This window comes from Bos taurus, chromosome 15 (assembly GCF_002263795.3).
Source record: "Bos taurus isolate L1 Dominette 01449 registration number 42190680 breed Hereford chromosome 15, ARS-UCD2.0, whole genome shotgun sequence".
Taxonomy (NCBI): Eukaryota; Metazoa; Chordata; class Mammalia; order Artiodactyla; family Bovidae; genus Bos; species Bos taurus.
The window spans coordinates 43,154,689-43,177,164 of record NC_037342.1 but is presented as its reverse complement, the minus strand read 5'-3'; the positions used below and the strand labels follow the sequence as shown (position 1 = coordinate 43,177,164).

Below are 22,476 nucleotides of genomic sequence, written 5' to 3'. Positions count from 1 at the left end.
CAAACCCAGGGTCCCTGCGTTGGGAACTCAGAGTCAGCCTCTCTACCACTAGGGCAGCCCTTGTTTTTATTTTTAATTTGAGATTTTACCCAGTTCTTAGTCTTTTTGCACTTGGCTTTATTTCAGGACATAGTGATTGTTTAAAGAGTTGAGTTGTTTCATTGCTGATTTCTATGCTTAATTTGCATTTTAAGGATAGCTTTTGTAAGACAGTGTATTGTACTATCAAAATGATTTTGTTTTTAAGATGGATCTATACTGAAAATCTCCCTCCCTCTCAGAGAAATAAAAAGTCTAGTTTCCAATAAATTTAATCCTATTTTAAAACTGTGCCACCATGGGAACTCTGTACTCTGTGGAAATAACTTAATCCATTAATGTGTAGACACAGGCCTTTTAACTCCAAACTACATTTTTTTGTACTTAAAATACCACTTTATGGAAATTCCCCGGTGGTCCAGTGATTAGGACTTGGTACGCCAGGGGGCCTGAGTTCAATTCTTGGTTCGGGGAACTAAGATTCCACATGTGGCAGCTCTGCCAAAATAAATAAGTAAATATATATTTTTTAAAGTCAATTATTTTAAATCACCCTTAGAAATTATTTTTTGTCTTCTTTTTGAGGGAAAAAACTTTCATAAGGATAAGGAAATTTTTTTCTCTTTTTAAATTGAAGTATAGTTGATTTACATTTTATTTGTTTAGGGCATATAACAGTGATTCAGCATTTTTATAGATTGAAATTTTTTATTTTTAGCTTAAAAAATTTTTTTAATGGAGGAACCTTGAAAACATTATTTAAGTGAAAGAAGACAGTCACGAAAGACCATATGCTATGATTCCATTTATGTGAAGTGTCCAGAATAAGCAAATCTGTAGAAATAGAAAGTAGATTGGTGGTTACCTATGGGTTTGGGAAGGGGGAGATAGGCTTTTCTTTTGCTGGTGATAAAAATATTCTGAATTCAGGTTGTGATAATATTTGTACACTCTATACTTAAGGTCATTGACTTGTACACCTTAAATGGATAAATTTTATGGTGTGCGAATCGTATCTTAGTAAAGGTATTTTCAAAAAGTAAAATTATGAACAAGAGGAAAGTTTCTCTTGAATAACACATCTCTGAAACTTTTTCTTGTTTTTTCCTCCTCTGGCAATACCACTTGACGGAAATTCCCTAGCAGTCCAGTAGTTAGGACTCAGTTCTTTCACTGCCTGGGAGCCTGAGTTCAGTCCCTGGTCAGGGAACTAAGATCCTGCCTGTAGTAGGTGAAAATAGTGAATAAGACAGACATTCAGCTTCTCGTTTAGCTTTAAACTACTGATAAGCAGCTTAGTCACTCAGTCATGTCCAACTCTTTGGGACCCTCATGGACTGTAACCCGCCAGGCTCCTCTGTCAATGGGGATTCTCCAAGCAAGAATACTGGGGTACTTTGCCATGCCCAGGGATCGAACCCAGGTCTCCCACGTTGCAAGTGGATTCTTTACTCTCTGAGCCACCAGGGAAGCTCATTAATAGCAAACATACATGTAATGCCACGTGCTGTTAAAAGCGATTTTTATCTGCAGTACCTCTGTGAAGTACCTGCCTTTTACAGATAGAGAACTGTGGCACAGTGTGCTTAAGTAACTTGCCCAAGGTCACATAGATAATATGTGGTCAATGAGAGTGTGAAGCAGTCTGGCTCAGGAGTCCTTATTCTTAAGTATAATCCTATATACCATGTCTTGTAAGTATTCCTTCCTGGGTATAACGCATACTTTCTAGTCTATCAATAGGTGAATTCTCCTTAGATACTATTGTATGTTTTAGTAACTGGTTGCTATAAATATGGGCTTCTCTGGTGGCTCAGTGGTAAAGTATCTGCCTGCAGTGCAGAAAACCCAGGTACGGTCTGTGGGTCAGGAAGATCCCCTGGAGGAGAGCATAGATGGCAGCCCACTCCAGTATTCTTGCCTGGAGAATCCCATAGAGAAGCCTGGCAGGCTGCAGTCCATAGGGTCACAAAGAGTCAAATGTGACTGAAGCTATTGAGCACGCGTGCACATGCTCTAAATACACTGCTTCTACTCTGGAGAAAAACAGGTCAAGTATACTGTGGTAAGTGTTATGGTAAGGGTATAGACACAGTGTCTTGGGAAATACAGGTGAAGCATTCAGACCCAGTTTGGGGAGTTGAGATAAAACTTTCCAGTGGAATCTGAAGAATTTAGCCAAGTAAAGAGAGAAGGCAGAGAAGGCAATGGCAACCCACTCCAGTACTCTTGCCTGGAAAATCCCATGGACGGAGGAGCCTGGTAGGCTGCAGTCCATGGTGTTGCTAAGAGTCGGAAACGACTGAGCGACTTCCCTTTCACTTTTCACTTTTATGCATTGGAGAAGGAAATGGCAGTCCACTCCAGTGTTCTTGCCTGGAGAATCCCAGGGACAGGGAAGCCTGGCGGGTTTCTGTGTATGGGGTTGCACGGAGTTGGACACGACTGAAGCGATTTAGCAGCAGCAAAGAGAGAAGGAAGAGTATCCTTGAGAGAATGAATGGCAGTGTTCAGAGCCCAGATGCAAGAGACATCTTGGGCCGGAGTGGCTCATGTAGAGAGTCAAATGGTTAGAAGGTGATTTTACCATTTATGTTGTGAAGTTAAGGACATCATTTAACCTGAGTTTCACTTTCTTCATTTGTAAAACTGTGATTAAATGATACTTAATTCATAGGATTACTAGAAGGATTAAATGAATTAGTAGTAATGCCTGGCACATAGTATTTTGGAAGGATAAGTTGTCATTATTAAATTTTTTAATTATTTACATCTTAATATTATTAAATGATACTGCTGCTGCTGCTAAGTCGCTTCAGTCATGTCCGACTCTGTGCGACCCCATAGACGGCAGCCCACCAGGCTCCCCTGTCTCTGGGATTCTCCAGGCAAGAACACTGGAGTGGGTTGCCATTTCCTTCTCCAATGCAGGGAAGTGAAAAGTGAAACGCTCAGTTGTGTCCGACTCTTAGCGACTCCATGGACTGCAGCCTACCAGGCTCCCCCGTCCATGGTATTTTCCAGGCAAGAGTACTGGAGTGGGGTGCCATTGCCTTCTCTGATTAAATGATTCTAGTATCGTTAACTACTAGAATTTTAATCAGTGTTGCTGGAATGTAGAATGTGAGATTGTGCTAGAATAAGACTGGAGGATAGAGTGACCAACTTGTCTTGATGTGCTGAAAGTGTTAGTTGTTCAGTCATGCCAGTTTGTGGGTGGTTTTTCTGTGTTTAGAACCATGGAGAAAAATAGTTACCTTAGAAAGGAGCAAAATGAGAACAAAGTAGGATATGCCTGTGTATACACACATAAGCACATTTAAGAGATTGAGTTCACACCAGTACCTCCAATTCCAGCTCATTCCACAGAGCTCTTTCTTTTCTTCCCTTATTCCATATTTGCATTTCCCTTCTTCCTTAACGAGAGCTCTGGCTTCCACTAGCGTTTACACATTTATTCAATGCTCAGTCTTTTATTATGTCTAAAATAGTTTCCAAGTTGTTTTGCCTTTGAAAGTGTTAGTCACTCAGTTGTGTCTGATTCTTGTGACCCCATGGACTGTAGCCCGAAGGCTCCTCTGTCCCTGAAAGTCTCCAGGCAAGAATACTGGAGTGAGTAGCCATTCCCTTCTCCAGGGGATCTTCCCAACCCAAGGATGGAACCTGGGTCTCCTGCATTGCAGGCAGATTCTTTACTGTCTTGAGTTACCAGAGAAGCCCTTGCCCAAAACTATTCCAATTTGTTTTCCCTTTTAATTATTTATTCTTTTATATACATATATATATATATATTTTTACTTGAAGTGTAGTTGACTTACAGTGTTTCAGGTGCACAGCAAGGTGATTCAGTTATACAAATATACATATATTATTTTTGAAATTATTTTCCACCATAGGGCATTACATGATATTGACTATGGGTCCCTATGCTATGCAGTAAACCTTTGTTGCGTATCTATTTTTTAATTAGAAATCTAGTATTCTATTCATAAGTCAAACAAATGGAATAAAAATGTCATAATTTTTTTAGTTAGGCAAAAATGCGTACATTTTAAAAAGTATAAAGTATACATATATATATATATGTATACAAAAGCTTTTCTACTATACTTGATAAAGACTTGAGAAAGAACATCAAAAAAAGAGATGGAGAACATAAACTAAATGAAATGGAAACACTGAAGATGAAATATAAAAAGTGAAACAAACTAGATAAAAGTAAAAGTCCATCATGTAGTCCAGTTTTTAAATATGACTGCTCATTAGAAACATGGTGCTATGGAGGTAAAAGCAATACCTGAGCATTTGTATTTTTCAAGAAATTTCAAGATAATTCTGATATGTAGCTGGATTTTAAAAAGTGATTACAGATTTTTCTGTTAGATCCTAGTTTTGGTGATATGGTAAGTAGAAGTGCATATATGCACATGTTTTCATCCACCCAGCTAGTCTATGTCTTTTGGCTGGTGCATTTAATCTATTTATATTTAAGGTTATATTATGATCCTGTTAACTGTTTTCTTAATTATTTGGGGTTTATTTTCTGTAGGTCTTTTCCTTCATTTTTGTTTCCTGCCTAGAGAAGTTCCTTTAGCATTTTTTGGATAGCTGGTTTGGTACTGCTGAATTCTCTTAACTTTTGCTTGTCTGGGAACTTTTGATTTCTCTATCAAATGTGAAGGAGAGTCTTTCTGGGTAGAGTATTCTTGGTTGTAGGTTCTTCCCTTTCATCACTTTAAATATATCATGCCATTCCCTTCTGGCTAGTAGAGTTCTGTTGAGAAATCAGCTGATAGCCTGATGGGAATTCCCTTGTATGTTATTTGTTGTTTTTCCTTTGTTGTTTTTAATATTTTATCTCTGTCGTTAATTTTTGTCAGTTTGATTACTGTGTGTCTCTGTGTGTTCCTCCTTGGGTTTATCCTTCCTGGGATACTCTGTGCTTCTGGACTTGGTTGACTATTTCCTTTCCCATGTTCAGAAAGTTTTCAGCTGCTGCTGCTGCTGCTGCTGCTAAGTTGCTTCCGTTGTGTCTGACTCTGTGCGACCCCATAGACAGCAGCCCACCAGGCTCCCCCGTCCCTGGGATTCTCCAGGCAAGAACACTGAAGTGGGTTGCCATGTCCTTTTCCAATGAATGAAAGTGAAAAGTGAAAGTGAAGTTGCCCAGTCGTGTCCGACTCTTAGCGACCCCATGGACTGCAGCCTACCAGGCTCCTCCATCCATGGGATTTTCCAGGCAGGAGTACTGGAGTGGGTTTCCATTCCCTTCTCCAGGAGATCTTCCCAACCCAGGGATTGAACCCTGGTCTCCTGCATTGTAGGCAGACACTTTACTGTCTGAGCCACCAGGGAAGTCGTCTTCTGGGATCCCTGTAATGCAAATGTTGGTGTGTTTAATGTTGTACCAGAAGTCTCTTAAGCTGTCTTCATTTCTTTTCATTCTTTTTTCTATATTCTGTTCTGTGGCAGTGATTTCCACGGTTCTGTCCTCCAGTTCACTTACCCATTCTTCTGCCTCAGTTATTCTGCTATTGATTCCTTCTAGTGTATTATTCGGGAGAAGGCAGTGGCACCCCACTCCAGTACCCTTGCCTGGAAAATCCCAAGGATGGAGGAGCCTGGTAGGCTCCAGTCCATGGGGTCGCTAATAGTGGGACAGGACTGAGCGACTTCACTTTCACTTTTCACTTTCATGCATTGGAGAAGGAAATGGCAACCCACTCCAGTGTTCTTGCCTGGAGAATCCCAGGGACGAGGGAGCCTGCTGGGCTGCTGTCCATGGGGTCGCACAGAGTTGGACACGACTGAGGTGACTTAGCAGCAGCAGCAGCAGTGTATTATTCATCTCTGTTTATTCTTTAGTTCTTCTAGATCTTTGGTAAACATTTCTTGCATCTTCTCAATCTTTGCCTCCATTCTTTTCCCAATATCCTGGATCATCTTCACTATTATTAGTCTGAATTCTTTGTCTGGAAGGTGCCTGTCTCCACCTCATTTAGTTATTCTTCTGGGATTTTTTTCTTGTCCCTTCATCTGGGATATAACTTGCTGCTTTTGCATCGTGATTAACTTTCTGTAATAATAGGTTTTGTTATAGCTGCTGTGAGACTGTGCTTCTTCTTGCTTCTTCTGTCTGCCCTCTGATGGATGAGGCTAAGAGGTTTATGTCAGCTTCTTGATGAATGGGAAAAACTGGGTCTTGCTCTGGTGGACAGGGCCTTGCTCAGAAAAGCTTTAATCAAATTATCTGCTGATGGGTGGAGTTGCACTCTATCCCTGGTAGTTGTTTGGCTTGAGGCGATCCAGCCCTGGGGTTTGTGGGCTCTATGGTAGACTTAATGGTGAACTCCAAGAGGCTTTATGCCAAGGGGGACCTTCCAGTGCCCCCGTCCCTGTGGCCAGCCCCTGCCGATCCATGCTTCTACAGGAGACCCTCCAACACTAGCAGGTGGTTTTGGTTCAGTCTCCTGTGTGGCCACTGCTCCTCTCCTCTGGGTCTTGGTGCAGGCAAGATTTTGTTTGTGCCTTCCAAGCTTGGAGTCTCTGTTTCTCTCAGTCCTCTGGAAGGCCTATAATCAAATCCTGCTGGCCCTCAAGGCCAGATTCCATGGAGATTTCCAGTCCCTTTGTTGGATCCCCAGGCTGGGAAACCTGATGTGGGGTTCAGAACCTTCACAACAGTGCGAGAACTTCTTTGGTATTACTGGTCTCCAGTCTGTGGATCACCACCTGGTGGGTATGGGATTTGATTTTATCGTGATTGTGCCCCTCCTACCATATCACTGTGGCTTCTTTGTCTTTGGATGTGGAGTATCTTTTTGGTGGGTTCCAGCGTCCTCCTGTTGATGGTTGTTCAACAGCTGGTTGCAGTTTTGGTGCTCTCACAGGAGAGATGAGCACACACCTTCTACTCCACTGTCTTGAACTGGAAACTATCCCAATTTTAAAACAAATTCCCCCCAGAGAAATAAAACAGAAATGAAAGTTCCATGACCTGGGAAGTTTGTCAGTGTTGGGCAAACCAGGATGATTGTATTAGAGAAGTTAGTAGAACCCCAATCATGGTATTTGGACTTTATGGGTAAGTGGGAAAGTTTTGAAGGTTTTTATGACAGAGAAATGCTCTGATTGGATTTGAAAGCACTTGGACTGTGCTGTGGAGATCAGGTTGGAGGAGGGTAAAAGTGGATTTCAGGAGGCTGATGTAATAACCCAAGTGGTGATGGTGTCCTGAATTAAGACCACCTAATAATAGAAGTGAATGCATTTGACAGATATTTAGGAGGTAAAGTGATCATTTTTCGTGATTGGAGATTAAGGGGGATTGGACTACTGGGTAGTGATTGCATTTATCATTGAGGTAGAAAATACAAAAGTAGAATTTTATGGCAAACTGTTTTGAGATGGAGGTGGCTGTGGACCATGAATGTTATCAAGGCCAATAAGCAGCTAGATAAATAAATCAGGAGCCATTAAGGGGAAAGACTTGATAGTTTTAGAAAGCTTGTACATTCTAGAGATCTTTGAAACCATGGGAATGGATATGATATTCTAAAAGGAAAAGTGCATAAAATGAAAAAACAAATGAGGATGCAAACTTGCAGGTACTCAACATTTAGGAATACATCGGAGAAATGGAAAAGGATTGGCTAGGAAGTTGGAGGAAACCAAGAGCATGTAGATGTCGTAGATGCCAAGGCAAGGGAATATTCTAAGAAAGAGATAAAGGTCAGTGGTATCAAAGACAGAAAAGTATCCATCACACTGTTTTTTAATGTTTAAATATCAATATTATAATGTCTGGTCATTTAAAAAAACTTTTTGAAAATTTGGGGTATAATAATCTATGTTCAATTTGATGAGTTTTGGCAGTTGTATACATCCAGATGATCATTACTCAAAAGAAGATAATAGAACATATCCATCACCACAGAAAATTCCCTGTTCCCCTTTCCAATCAGTCCCCTAACCTTGCAATCACATTTTATTCTAACATTGTAGATTAATTTTGGTGTTCTTGGAAGTTATATTAATGGAATAATACAATATGTACTGCTCTGTGTCTATCTTACTTCTCTCAGCATAATAATTTTGAGATTCATCACTGTTACTGTTATACACTGTTATTTATGTGTATATAGTTTGTGATACCAAAGAATGCTCAAACTACCGCACAATTGCACTCATCTCACAATAGTAAAGCAGTGCTCAAAATTCTCCAAGCCAGGCTTCAGCAATACGTGAACTGTGAACTTCCAGATGTTCAAGCTGGTTTTAGAAAAGGCAGAGGAACCGGAGATCAAATTGCCAACATCCCCTGGATCATCAAAAAAGCAAGAGAGTTCGAGAAAAACATCTATTTCTGCTTTATTGACTATGCCAAAGCCTTTGACTGTGTGCATCACAATAAACTGTGGAAAATTCTTCAAGAGATGGGAATACCAGATCACCTGACTTGCCTCTTGAGAAACCTATATGCAGGTCAGGAAGCAACAGTTAGAACTGGACATGGAACAACAGACTGGTTCCAAATAGGAAAAGGAGTATGTCAAGGCTGTATATTGTCACCCTGCTTATTTAATTTCTATGCAGAGTACATCATGAGAAACGCTGGGCTGGAAGAAACACAAACTGGAATCAAGACTGCCGAGAGAAATATTAACAACCTCAGATATGCAGATGACACCACCCTCATGGCAGAAAGTGAAGAGGAGCTAAAAAGCCTCTTGATGAAAGTAAAAGAGGAGAGTGAAAGAGTTGGCTTAAAGCTCAACATTCAGAAAACTGAAGATCATGGCATCTGGTCCCATCACTTCATGGGAAATAGATGGGGAAACAGTGGAAACAGTGTCAGACTTTATTTTTGGGGACTCCAAGGTCACTGCAGATGGTGATTGCAGCCATGAAATTAAAAGACACTTACTCCTTGGAAGGAAAGTTATGATCAACCTAGATAGCATATTCAAAAGCAGAGACATTACTTTGCCAACAAAGGTCAGTCTAGTCAAGGCTATGGTTTTTCCAGTGGTCATGTATGGATGTGAGAGTTGGACTGTGAAGAAAGCTGAGTGCAGAAGAATTGATGCTTTTGAACTGTGGTGTTGGAGAAGACTCTTGAGAGTCCCTTGGACTGCAAGGAGATCCAACCAGTCCATCCTAAAGGAGATCAGTCCTGTGTGTACATTGGAAGGACTGATGCTGAAGCTGAAACTCCAGTACTTTGGCCACCCCATGGGAAGAGTTGACTCATTGGAAAAGACTCTGATGCTGGGAGGGATTGGGGGCAGGAGGAGAAGGGGACGACAGAAGATGGGATGGCTGGATGGCATCACTGACTTGATGGACATGAGTCTGAGTGAACTCCAGGAGTTGGTGATGGACAGGGAGGCCTGGCGTGCTGCGATTCATGGGGTCGCAAAGAGTCGGACATGACTGAGGGACTGAACTGAACTGATAGTTTGTTTCTCTTTATTGCTAGGTAATAATCTATTGTATGAATTTATCACAACTTTTTTTTTTCCCACAACTTTTTTTTTTAATCGTTTCTTTTATTTGAGTTCATTCCAGCTTGGAACTATTATGAATAAAGCTGCTATGGACATTCTTGTATAAGTCTCTTTGTGGATAGATGAATATTTTCATTTCTCATTCATGCCTAGAAATGGCCATTGAACTTCATGTTAAAATGGAGATCAGTGAGCAACCAGAGAGTTTCCATTCTTAGGGACAGAAATCAGATGGATGGCAGTGGGAAATCAGGAAGCATTGTTAGTAACAACTGTTAAGGAAATCTAGCTGTGATAGGAAAGAGATAACAAGTAGCTGAGTCAGAGGTGAGTTTTTTGTTTTGTTTTGTTTTTTTGTTGTGTTTTTAAGTTATTGATGGGAAGAAACGGGGAGAGAGGGAAATTGTTTACAGAAGAGGTCCATGAAATCCCTGTGGAGGAAAGACAAATGAAATGCAGAGTACAGGTTGAAGAATTGGCCTTACCTTATAGGAAAGTAGTATGGTAGGAGAGAAGGAAGAAACATGCAGAAATGCAGTGAAGTGAGGGTTATTGGCAGATAATTCCTTTGATGACTTATTTTCTGTGAAATTGAGAGCTGATTAATTGAAGTCCTGAAGGAGACAGAGTGGGGGGATAGCAGAAGAGGGGGTGAAGTTGAGACAAATGGAAAATATTTAAATAGTTGCCACGAGGAAACAAAGAAATGTAAGTTTTCGGGACAGGTTTGGGGATTCAGAAGAGGCTGGAAGAGCCCAAGAACTTTTATGTCGCTTCAGGACTATTCCATCAAATAAGTTTTTAGATCTGAAAAATGCCTTGTAAATATGAGACCTATGCAAAGTTATTTCTGACTAGAGGTGTGTTTACTATTTATGTTTAGTGTCTTAGTCCGTGTACTTTTTGTACAAAGGATCTATTTTGTTGCAGTTGTATGTCAGGAATGCTCTGTAATTTTCATAATTGTCTCACAATGTTTTGCTTCCCTTACTTATGACAAGATGAGCAATTTGGATAATAAAATATTAACATAAACTGTTTCGGAGAGGGTGGTGGCACCCCACTCCAGTACTCTTGCCTAGAAAATCCCATGGACGGAGGAGCCTGGTAGGCTGCAGTCCATGGGGTCGCAAAGGGTCAGACACGACTGAGCGACTTCACTTTCACTTTTCACTCTCATGCATTGGAAAGGGAGATGGCAACCCACTCCAATGTTCTTGCCTGGAGAATCCCAGGGATGGAGGAGCTTGATGGGCTGACGTCTATGGGGTCGCACAGAGTCAGACACGACTGAAGCGACTTAGCAGCAAACAGTGTTTATCTTGAGGGAAATAAAATACAATGCATGATCACAGTCAGAAGTGGAGTTTGAATATATCAGAACCTCTCTCCTGCTACTTACACTTCCTCAAACTCCCTAGACTCTGTGCAGGCAGGCCAGGGCATGCTTAGTAAACTGAACTATGCAGGAATGCCCTTATCAAGCTCTGCTGTTAGTACCGCATTGTTGAGGTTTGAGAGAGATTTTTTTTTAGGTTCTTTTTCATATCAGTGGTTCAGTTAAGAGCAGACCATCGCCAACATTGACGTTTCTGATGACTAGACCTAGATGTCCATTTCTAAATTCTTGTCTCTGTTCTCACAGCTTTTTCTCACACATATTTTAGTTTTACTTCTCCAGGCCTCATCTCAACTTCCTGCCAGTCTGTTGTAAATCTTTCATTTCTGAATGTTCTTGGAACTTCGTAAAGCCTTCAATTTCAACATTTTACCCACCCACTAGGATATCCTACTTCTTTAAAATTGGTAGTATAAGCTCTGTCCCTCCATTTTACCCTTTAGCATTCTGTACAGCCTATGAAAACTACCTCATTTATTAGCACGTTCTAACTACTCTGTGCTTAACTGAATTACATTGCATCCACAGAACATGCTTACTCCCTGGGTATATTAATATTTAAATAAAACTGAAGAGATTTAAAGACAGTTTTCCACAAAGGTTAATCAAAGCAGTGTAACTGAATCAGCAAACTACAAAGTTACAGAATAGCCTACTATTTTTATGTTGCTATACTAAGAGATTCCTCATTCCAGGGTAGATGTCATAAAATGCAGCACAAATGACCATGCTTAAATGAAGAAGCACTTTGTATATTAGTGAGTTCATAAGGAAAATTTGTAATTGAGACCAGGTAATAGAAAGGCGGGACTTCTCTGGTAAGTGTGTAGGTGGAACCAGCCTGAGGTTAGAACTGGAGTTTGACAATTTCTGAAGGTCTGGTTTTTGTTAGTTAGATCAGTCGCTCAGTCGTGTCTGACTCTTAGTGAACCCATGGACTGCAGCACACCAGGCCTCCCTGGTCCATTGCCAACTCCCAGAGTTTACTCAAACTCATGTCCATTGAGTTGGTGATGCCATCCAACCATCTTATCCTCTGTCATCCCCTTCTCCTCCTGCCTTCAAGCTTTCCCAGCATCAGGGTCTTTTCAAATGAGTCTGGTTTCTGTAGCTTCATGCAAAAAGTCTTTAGGATTTGTTAATCTAGATTTCTTTTTGTATCATTTCTTACTACGATAAAGATTACTTGTAGTTGAAGTCCTTACTCTTATACCTGAACCATTAGATTTATATTTTCATAATAATTCATGATAATAATTGTATCTCACAATTTACACCAAATTTGAGATATCTAAGGGCTTCAAATTTTAAAATATTGGTCTGATGTAGACTGAGACCACTGAGGAAACTCTGATTCTTTTTTTTTTAGGGGATGAAGTCAGCTAGTATTTAATTACTAATTTTCTTTAATGTGGGAAGCATGATTCTCTTTATTTTTTTATTTTTGGTTGTACTGGGTCTTCCTTGTTATGAGGGCTTTTCTCTAGTTGCAGTGAGTGGGGCTGCTCTCTAGTTGCATTGTGTGGCTTCTCATTGCGGTGGCTTCTCTTGTTGTGGAGCGTGGGCTCTAGGGTGCTTGGGCTTCAGCAGCTGTGGTACGTGGCTCAGTAGTTGTGGCTCCCGGGCTTTAGAGCACAGGCTCAGTAGTTGTGGTGCCCAGGCTTAGTTGCTCTACCACATGTGGGATCTTCCCAGACCAGAGATCAAACCCTTGTCCCATGCACTGGCAGACAGATTCTTAACAACTGCACCACCAGAGAAGTTCCTGAGAGTCTGTTTTTAATCCCTTTGGATATATGCCCAGAAGTGGGATTGCTTGATCATATGGTAAAATTCTATTTGTAATTTTTTGAGGAATCTCCATACTGTTTTTATTTTGTTTTAATTTGTTTGGCCCTGCCACTCAGCTTGTGGAGTAACAGTCTTTTTTGTTTGTTGTTGTTGTTTTTATCTTATTTCATTATTATTATTATTTTTTTGTGGAGTGGCAATCTCAGTTGCCTGACCAGGGATTGAACCTGTGCCTTTGGCAGTGAAAGCAAAGTGTCCCAACCACTGGACTGCTAGGGAATTTCTTCTATACTGTTTTCAATAGCAGCTGCTAGTAGTAAAGAATCTGCCTGCCATTGCAGGAGATGCCAGAAACTTGGGTTTGATTCCTGGGTCGGGAAGATCCCCTGGAGTAGGAAATGGCAGTCTACCCCAGTATTCTTGCCTGGAGAATCCCATGGACAAAGGAGCCTGGCAGGCTACAGTCTATAGGGTCACAAAGAGTCAGACACAACTGAAGAGACTGAGCACGTGTGCACATACTATATATACACTGCTTCTACTCTGGAGAAAAACAGGTAATTAAAGTACACTGTGATAAGTGTTATGATAAGCACGTGACTGAGCATTCGTCCGTGCACCATTCTACATTCCCACCAAAGTGCTGCTGCTGCTGCTGCTGCTGCTAAGTCACTCAGTCGTGTCCGACTCTGCGACCTCATGGACTGTAGCCCACCAGGCTCCTCCATCCATGGGATTTTCCAGGCAGAAGTACTGGAGTGGGGTGCTATTGCCTTCTCCATACCAACAGTGCATAATGGTTCTAATTTCTTCATGTCCTTGCCAACACTTACCTTGTGTTTTGGTAGTAGACATTCTCACAGTTGTGAGGTGATATCTAATCATGGTTTTGATTTGCCTTTCCTCGATGATTAGTGATATTGAGCATATTTTCATCTTTGTTGGCCATTTATCTTCTTTGAAGAAATTTCTATTAAGTCCTTTGTCCAATATTTATTTGGGTTATTGTTTTTTGATGTTGAGTTGTAGAAATTCTTTATTCTGGATATAACATTTGCTGCACTTCGTAAATGTATTTTATTTTCTTTTCTTATGGTAATATTGATCATCATCTTCCAGAAAGGCAGGAACCTATTACTTTACGTATGTCTTCCTTTGAGATTCCTGTTGTGCCCCATCACAGCCTCCCTGTGTCTGATTTCGGTCCATGTTTCATTATTAAAGCACAGTAAATTGCCTGCTTTTCACAAGGTGGCTCTTTCTGAAGATATCGTGTGTATCTCACATGCTTGTGTGTGCGTGCTCAGTTGTGCCCAACTCTTTGCAACCCTGCCAGGCTCCTCTGTCCACGGGATTTCCTGGGCAAGAATACTGAAGTGGGTTGCCATTTTATTCCCCAGGGAATCTTCCCAACCTAGGGATCAAGCCTGCGTCTCCTGCATTGGTAAGTGGATTCTTTACCACCGAGCCACCTGGGAAGCCCTTCTCACATGCTTATTTACACACTATCTGAAAATGTTGATGCACAATCATGACATGAATGTGAATATGGTGTGAGTAACTATAGAGTTTTTAACTCTAGCTTATTTCATTTATTCACTATCATATTTTCCCCCACTTGATCATTTTCTAACAAAGTGCAGTAGTTGTATCACGGAGTCTTTTTGAGAATAAGATGGGCTGTGACCTGACATCACTTATTATCTCTGGCAGTTGTAGTGCACATTTGATCTCTTCTGAATCCCTTACCACCAAGTGTATTTGCCAGCAATTTGTGTCCAGGAATCAGCTGACTCTTCATCTTTGAGTTAATGTAGATTTTTTTCAATTAGGATAGAAACTATAGGTGCTGAAGCCTTCCTAAAGAAGTGTAACACTTGACTAGCTTTCAGACAAGAAAGAACTTTATCAGTTACCTGTTGATGTAGTAATTTGGAGATTTATAAATAATTGAAAAGGACAAATGCTTGAGTTATGGTCAAATGGACATTTTTTGATATTATGACCCGAATTAACTTGTAATCTGCCTTTTTCAAAATTCACTTTCTAGATGTATACTGTAAAAATCATGCAGTACTTACTACATTTTTATAGGTGCTTTCCCTTCCATTTCCTTGTCTTATTTCTGTTATATAGTGACTGTACTTGTTCTGAAAATGAGCCTGTCCCAGTCTTAAACTCAGGGAGCAGAGTACCATTATTACTTTGAGGCTTCTCTGTTAGTCCTTAGAAGTAGCAAGGAAATAATTGAAGTTTCCATTTGCTTTATAAACAGATATAGATTATAAATACTTCAGGAATCCCTGAGAAGTCAGCCCTTGACTGGCTTTTTGTGAGTCTAAACCATAGTCTTTGGCTTTAATCCAAAGAAGGTGCAGTTTATAGTGTTTATAAAATGAAAATCTTCTAGTCCTAAACATAAATATAATTGTAAAATATTACTAATGTTTGTATATTTCCCTTTTAAATATTGACAGCTGAAATTAGATCTTTAGACCTGAAAAGTTCCTCGTGAGATGCTCTGGTCCAGTTCCCCGGCTTAAGGCAGCTAAATTATCCCAACTTCTGTTAGAGACAACTCAAGGCCCACAGAAGTTATGAGACCTGGAGGTGGGAAAAGGGAGACGGGGTTACGGTGAAGATTGGTTAAAGGGCCATTCGTGCATCCATTTATTCAGCACCTATTGTGTGCTATGTGCCAGGGACTTTGTAGGCACTTTAGTCAGCAGAGAGCAGATAACAGTCCCTGTCCATTCTAGTAGAGGGAGAAATAGATAAGAAACAAAATAAGTAAATCATGTAGTGTCCATTTATTAGTACTGTGCGGAAGTATAAAGGAAGGGAGAAGGATAGAGTGTATCATCATTGAGGGTTGGTGATACAGTTTGCAGTGAGGTAAATAAGGAAGCTCTCGTTGAGGTGCCGTTGAACAAAGACTGGAAGAAGACGAGAGTAATAATGAAGATACCAGGAAGACTGTTTGAAGCAGAAGGAACATCAAATGTAAAGGTCCTGAGGCAGCAGAGCATCCACTATGTTAGAGGGAAAGCAAGGGCACCAGCGTGGCTGAAATGGAATGAGTGAGATGTAGAGCAGTAGAAAATAGGGGCAAGACCATTGGCCTCACAGGCGAGCATAAGGACTTTTGGCTTTACTTTGATGAGAAATCATCAGAGAGTTTTGAGAAGAGAGACAAGATCTAACTTTTCCCTTCAAAAAGGGCAGTCTGATTGCCGTGTTGATAGGAGACTGTGAAGGAGGTCACAGTAGAAGCAGGGAGACCAATTACTATGCTGTTGCAGTAACATCTCAGGGTAAGAGATGGTAGTGGCTTGGATCAGGGAGGTAATGGTGAAGCTTGTGAGAAGTGGCCAGATTCAGGATAGATTTCTGAAGATTGTCAACAGAATGGACTCAGTACATTCATGGATTCTAAGGGGGAATATTCAACATGTTAAACCCAAAGAATGTTGGGTTTTACAGGAATTTTAGACATGGTACAGAACTGATGGGCAAGACTTGTCAGTGTGTTCAGTAATTTTCTGATGAATTATTAAAAGCATGCTCTGGACTTTCGGCTAATACTCTTACCCTGCATATTAAGTGAAATTTCAGCTTATTTCAAAACACTCTTTAACTTCCTTAGCAGTTTTTTATAGTTCATAAATATTCTCTGTAGATTTTATTTCGTAAATACATTGTTTTTTGTTCTTAATACCTGCATTTTTCTTCAAGGTAGAAAATGTTGTTAGCCCAGATAAATCGAGATTCTCAGGGAATGACAGAGTTTCCTGGAGGAGGAATGGAGGCTCAACATGTTACCCTGTGTCTGACAGAGGCAGTAACTGTGGCAGGTGAGCAGTTTTATTTGAAGGGATCATGTGGGTTTGGAAATATTTATCTTAAGGGAAAATGGAAACTCACAACTGTGATTACTTTGTTCCTCCTCCCTTAGCTAAAGGCAACACAAAGCTAAGCCTTTTTATGAGCATTTTTACCTTGGTGTGGATGGTGGGTACAGTAGGGTTAGAAATATTTTTTTGTAAATGCTTTAAGAAAGTCCACTTGAGTCTAAGTTAAGCAATCTGCCTTTTGATTAATTTTTACTTAAAAACTTAAACAGCATGCACATATGATAGTTATTTAAAGAAAATAACTTTCGTTTTGTGATAGATGGTGACAATTTAGAAAACATGGAAGGTGTAAGCCTACAAGCAGTCACACTTGCAGATGGTTCTACTGCTTATATACAGCACAATTCTAAAGGTATGTGCTTCATATACAGCCCCTTGGTTATTACCAGCAATTCATAACCTCAGAGTTGGAATACCTAGCAGTTATACTTTTTCCTAACCCCTCCTAAAGACACTTATATTGCATGTGGTAATTTTAAGTCATTTCAATTTAACTTAAATTTTGTTTTGATAATTTGAGGAAACCTTTTGAGATATTTGGAACATATTCTATCAGAAGCAGTGAGGAAAGGGAGAGGGTTAGTGTCATTGACCTATTATCAGTAAGACCTTTATCACTTTAAATTACTATTTAATGTTTTTACAAAATATGCATAAAAATAGACATTTGGTTTTGCTTTTATAACCTTGTTTCTAAATCAGTGTTTACTTTGTGCCAAGAAATAGCCTAGTTCTCAAATTTCTTGTTTTTATGGAAACCTGCTGAGCATATATGTATGCATAGTCGAGGGACTTGTAGCCCCCAAAGATAAGAATGACAACTAGCCTTGCATGCACTGATATATCTCTCTGTCTTCCCAGTTTCAGCTTTGCTGTGGTCAGGGTCCCTATTCCTAAGTGGCTCTGAAAGGTATATGGAGGTTTGACTCATGTCGCTTGCTATGATGAGCCACTCTTCCTCTTGAACTAATTGAAAGTTGGAGGGAAGGAAGGATGGCTGAGGGAGGCTTTTCTGCTTTCTGTAGGATCACTGGATGTGTTATTGAATTGCCTCAGAACATTGAGGGAAGAAGCAAGATGAACATGATCTTAAGTAGTGTATGTTTTTATAGTTGATATCATTTTGAAATTGTATGAAGTTGAAATTTTTTGCTTGTGCTAATTTATTGGCTTAAATCTTTTGTTTCTAGATGGAAAACTCATAGATGGTCAGGTCATTCAGTTGGAGGATGGTTCTGCTGCCTATGTTCAACATGTACCCATACCTAAAACTAGTAAGTATTTGATACTCTCCTTCCTGATTCTCATACTTCAGTATTTTCTGCCTCCAGCTGCCTCTTACTACTTTAACTTGGTCCTGATCTCTAGTCTTCCTTCTGAAAGGAGAGATGGGTAGATGTCAAAGAGAGGATCTAAAGACTATTTTAACTTGAGACTTTCTCTCAGACATAATAGAAAAGAAGTTACTAGACTGTACTCTGGAGATAAATGGGCAACAGTTTTAAGTGAATATTTCTATTAGTTGAGCTAAATCCTACATGTCTTCTTATTTTCTTCTTTTTTATCCCTTCTTTCAATTCTCCTTTTCCCCTGGTATATATTTCTCAGGTATTGTAAATATCTTTTTACCTTTAAACACTTATTCAGAGCAGCTTTGCTGAAATTATTTATATTCAAGTATCCTTAAAGCAAGCGTAGGTTTGTATGATGTATTTAACGGTTTATTGACTCTGTTGCTGCTGAACTATCAGCATATACTTGGATAACGTGGGATCTAAATGTAAGCATTGTTTTTGAGCAGGGGACAGTTTGCGTTTAGAGGATGGGCAAGCAGTGCAGTTAGAAGATGGAACGACAGCATTTATTCACCATACCTCCAAAGGTAAATTAGCTCTGAACATTTGAATAAAACAAGGGAGAAGTGGGGTGTGGGAAAAATAAGACCTTTATTTAGTTGCTGAAATGGTGTTATGTAAAAGAAGAATTCTTCTCTCAAATATAAGATGGCAGATTTTGGCACAATCTAATATAACTCTCATAATGGTCCAGTAGCAGTTTGGATTAGCAAAAACCCTGATTCCTAGAAAGACTTCAAATAGAGGCTGCTTTTAAAATATGAAATTAAAACACTTGAAAGCTAAATGGTGGATTTTTTTTCCTTTTAAATGTACTGTCTTTAGCAAGGTCCTTTGCCCCTTGGGTTGGTCCTTAAAACTAAATAAAAATTTTAAAATTATCTAAAGTAAATATGGCAAAATGTTCCTGAGTATTAACTTTCTGTAGGGGAGACCAGAGGATTGAGGTGAAATGCGTAGGAGCAATGAGCACAGCTCTGCAGCCAGACTATCTGGGTTCCAGTCTGGATCTGCTGTCTTTTAGCTGTGTGCCCTTGAGCAAATTATTTACCCTTCTTGTACTTCAGTTTCATCATCTGAAATGAAAATTATAATATATACCCCCATCATAGGGTAGTTGTAAGGACAAAATATACAAACATCTAAAGCACTTGGAACAATATTTGTCACCAAGTAAATGCTCAATAAATATTAGTTATTGTCATTATTTTATAAAATATTTTATTATAGAATGATTGTAAATGTTTTAAAAACTGTTTAGTTGTGAAATCAACGAAAGAAACTTAAAAATTTAGAATATTTTAATTTGTAAGTAAATTTATTAAAGTTGAGGAAAAGTAAACTCTGACTTTTTTTTTCTTTAGCAGTGGAAGTTGATCACAGATAATTGGTTAGATTTATTATTTAACAATGCTGTGTGCATCTTGGAATGGTTATTTAGAGGGAAAAAAACATGGAGTCATACTGACAAGTTCAGATCCTAGTTTCTCTGCATAATGCTTTTAACTGTTAATTGTTATTTTTTTATTTCCTGGGTCTTAAGAAAGTATCTTTACTTCCTCAAGCCTCAGTTTGCCATTTGTACAATAGGGTGATAAGTATACCCACCTTAGAGAATAATTGTGAAGATTGAGTGAAATACACACATAAAGCACATGGACCCTGCTCATAGTAGCTGCTCAATAAAACTTCATTCCCTGCTTCCTTTAAACATGTAATTGTTTATCACACTACCTTTAATTTAATGCCATTCTCTTCCACTCCCTCAGATAGTTATGACCAGAGTGCATTACAGGCAGTTCAGTTGGAAGATGGCACCACAGCTTACATCCACCATGCAGTGCAAGTCCCACAGTCTGACACCATCTTGGCAATTCAAGCTGATGGGACAGTAGCAGGTCTGCACACTGGGGATGCCGCCATTGACCCCGATACCATCAGTGCTTTGGAACAGTACGCAGCAAAGGTATAGCATTTTACGATGTCAAGAACATCCCAGGTAGAGCTTCTTTTGTTGTTGTTCAGTCACTAAGTCATGTCCAACTCTGCAACCCCATGGACAGCAGCACATCAGGCTTCACTGTCCTTCACCATCTGGAGTTTGCTCAAATTCACGTCCATTGAGTCGGTGATGCCATCCAACCATTTCATCCTCTGTTGCCCCCTTCTCCTCCTGCCCTCAATTTTTCCCAGCATCGGGATCTTTTCCAGTCAGTCGACTCTTCATATCAGTTGGTCAAAGTACTGGAGCTTCAGCTTCTTTATCTTTCTTTAAAAGAAAAAAAATAAGAAACTAGAAATCTCAAAGTCAAAATGAGACAGCATCAAAGAGAAGGTCAGCATTTATCCTAAAAGAAATGAAGGGTAGAAAGAAATATTTGAATAAAAATAAAGGAATGAAGTAAGAGCTTATAGAAGGGAAGTGGGTAGCAGGTAATTCATACACAAAAAAATCCAAGGATGAGTGCCATAAAAGAAACAATGAGGTATATAGATGGAATTGCTTATGAATTATGAAGTAGACATTAGAGATTGGAAAGGGTGAAGAAACATCTTAAGTTTTACATCAGAAGGGCTGTGATTTCTCCCTGCATTGAAATTATATCATTTATATAGTTTAAAAGTCCCCCCTAATTTTTATCATGAAAATTTTCAAACATACGCAAAAATAAATAAGAATCCCCATGTACTTATCTCCCAGCCTAAACAGTTATCAGTATGTAAAAATTTTTTTAACTTTATTTTATTCTTATAGGTGTCCATTGATGGAAGTGAAGGTGTAACAGGTTCAGGAATAATTGGAGAAAATGAGCAAGAGAAAAAAATGCAGGTGTGTAAGGCTACTTTTTTATATTTGAATCTCTTTCTCTCAGCATGTCTGGACCCTTCTAGGGATGAAAGCAAGAATTGGGAACTTACTACCTCTTTAGGGAAATTTTTACCAGTGAAGAAAAACAGTGTGCCTTCGGCAACAGCTTTCTCCAGCTACCTCAGGTCTCAGAATTCATGATCTGGTTGAAAGTGGCACTAAAGAAGTAGGAATATCACAGAAATCCAGATGAAGCCTGTGTTCTGGAGTCCAAGGCAGTTTTGGAGACCAGGTGGTCTTCTGTCTGCCCCACCCATGGCAGTCTGTGAATCCTTTTTCTGGGCTTTCACCCTTGCTGTGATTAAACTTTGCTACTTTGGTTGTTATGTCTTTTTGTTTCTTTTGCTTATAATTGATTCCTTCAGTACTTCCCTTTTCAACTTCTAAAGAGAGGGTCCAGCCTAGCTAATTATCATTGTTCCTTCTGGTCAAAGCTGTTTCTACCTCTTCTACCATACACCTTCCTGGGCTGCAGATGGCCATGGGTCGGCTTGATTCAGATGCTCACCTTGGGTCCAGTCATTGGCTGTCCCTTACCAAGCTAATAGCCTAGAGCAGCAGTCAGTGCCTCCACAAGTACTGTAGTTAAGTACAGAGTAGTCACAGAAGCATTTTGGAAGCCCTACTGAACTGAACAAATCAAAATTCAAGATTATGTTTTGAGTTTATGTGAAAACATAAATGTATTTGTTTGAGGGTAGGTGTGTGAGTGGGCGTTCTTGGAGTTTATATAATCATTGTAGTGTATTCTTGCTTTAATGCTGCTCCTTTTTGTGTTTAGTGATTAGTTCTAATGTTCTGTTGACTGTTTCCTCATAGCAGATTTTTTTTTTCATTCTTCTAAGAGTTTTTATCGTGTTTAATTCCTAAAGTTATTGCTTTGGGACCACACTTGTTAAAAATTTACTTATTTATTTTTGGTTGCTCTGGGTCTTCATTGCTGCACGTGGGCTCTCACAAGTTGCAATGAGCGGGGCCTACTCTGTCTCGGTGCACAGGCTTCTCATTGTGGTGGCTCCTTCTGTTGCAGAACACAGGCTCAAGGTGATTGGGCTTCGGGAGTTGCAGCATGTGGGCTTCAGTAGTCACGTCCCAGGCTCAGTAGTTGTGAGGGCCACACTTTTTAACTTGAGCATGTTGTTGCTACTGACCACGGGAAATGTAGCTAGTCACAACTGGCATGTGCTGTGAGTCTAAAATAATGCCAGATTTCAAAGACTTCTAATGAAAAAAGAATGTAAAATATCTCTTAATAATGTCTCCTATTGACAACATGTTGAAATGATAGTATTTTGGATATATTAGATACAATAATTACTAAAATTAATTTCACCTATTTCCTTTCACTTTTAAATGTAGTTACTAGAACATTTTAAATTGTATATTTGGTTTGTAGTTGTGACTTATATGTCTGTTAAGAGCTGGACAAGAAGTTTCTGAATCTTCCATCCTCTAAAATAATTGTGTCCCATAGTTAAGGTTGAGGGCCAAGTACATGGTATTAAAAGGTCAAAGTGTCCTATAGCCATTCTGCCAGAGTTGCTTAAGAGGTTGTAACTCTGTGCCTGGCTGAACTTTAAAGAGGTCTGTACCTAACACA

The 22,476-nt window shown here is 39.6% G+C and overlaps 1 protein-coding gene across 6 annotated transcripts in view; it reads left to right on the top strand.

Annotated features, from left to right (window-relative positions):
- Nucleotides 1–22,476, top strand: part of ZNF143 (zinc finger protein 143) — a 67,058-nt gene that overhangs the window by 2,068 nt on the left and 42,514 nt on the right. For 2 of the 6 annotated variants that reach the window (XM_024975328.2, XM_059874785.1), the window contains exons 2-7: nt 16,474–16,592; nt 16,912–17,004; nt 17,843–17,926; nt 18,451–18,534; nt 19,777–19,973; nt 20,763–20,837. In XM_024975328.2, coding sequence (XP_024831096.1) covers nt 16,481–16,592; nt 16,912–17,004; nt 17,843–17,926; nt 18,451–18,534; nt 19,777–19,973; nt 20,763–20,837 — 645 coding nt within the window. In that variant the 5' untranslated portion in view covers nt 16,474–16,480. 6 annotated transcript variants of the gene reach the window in all.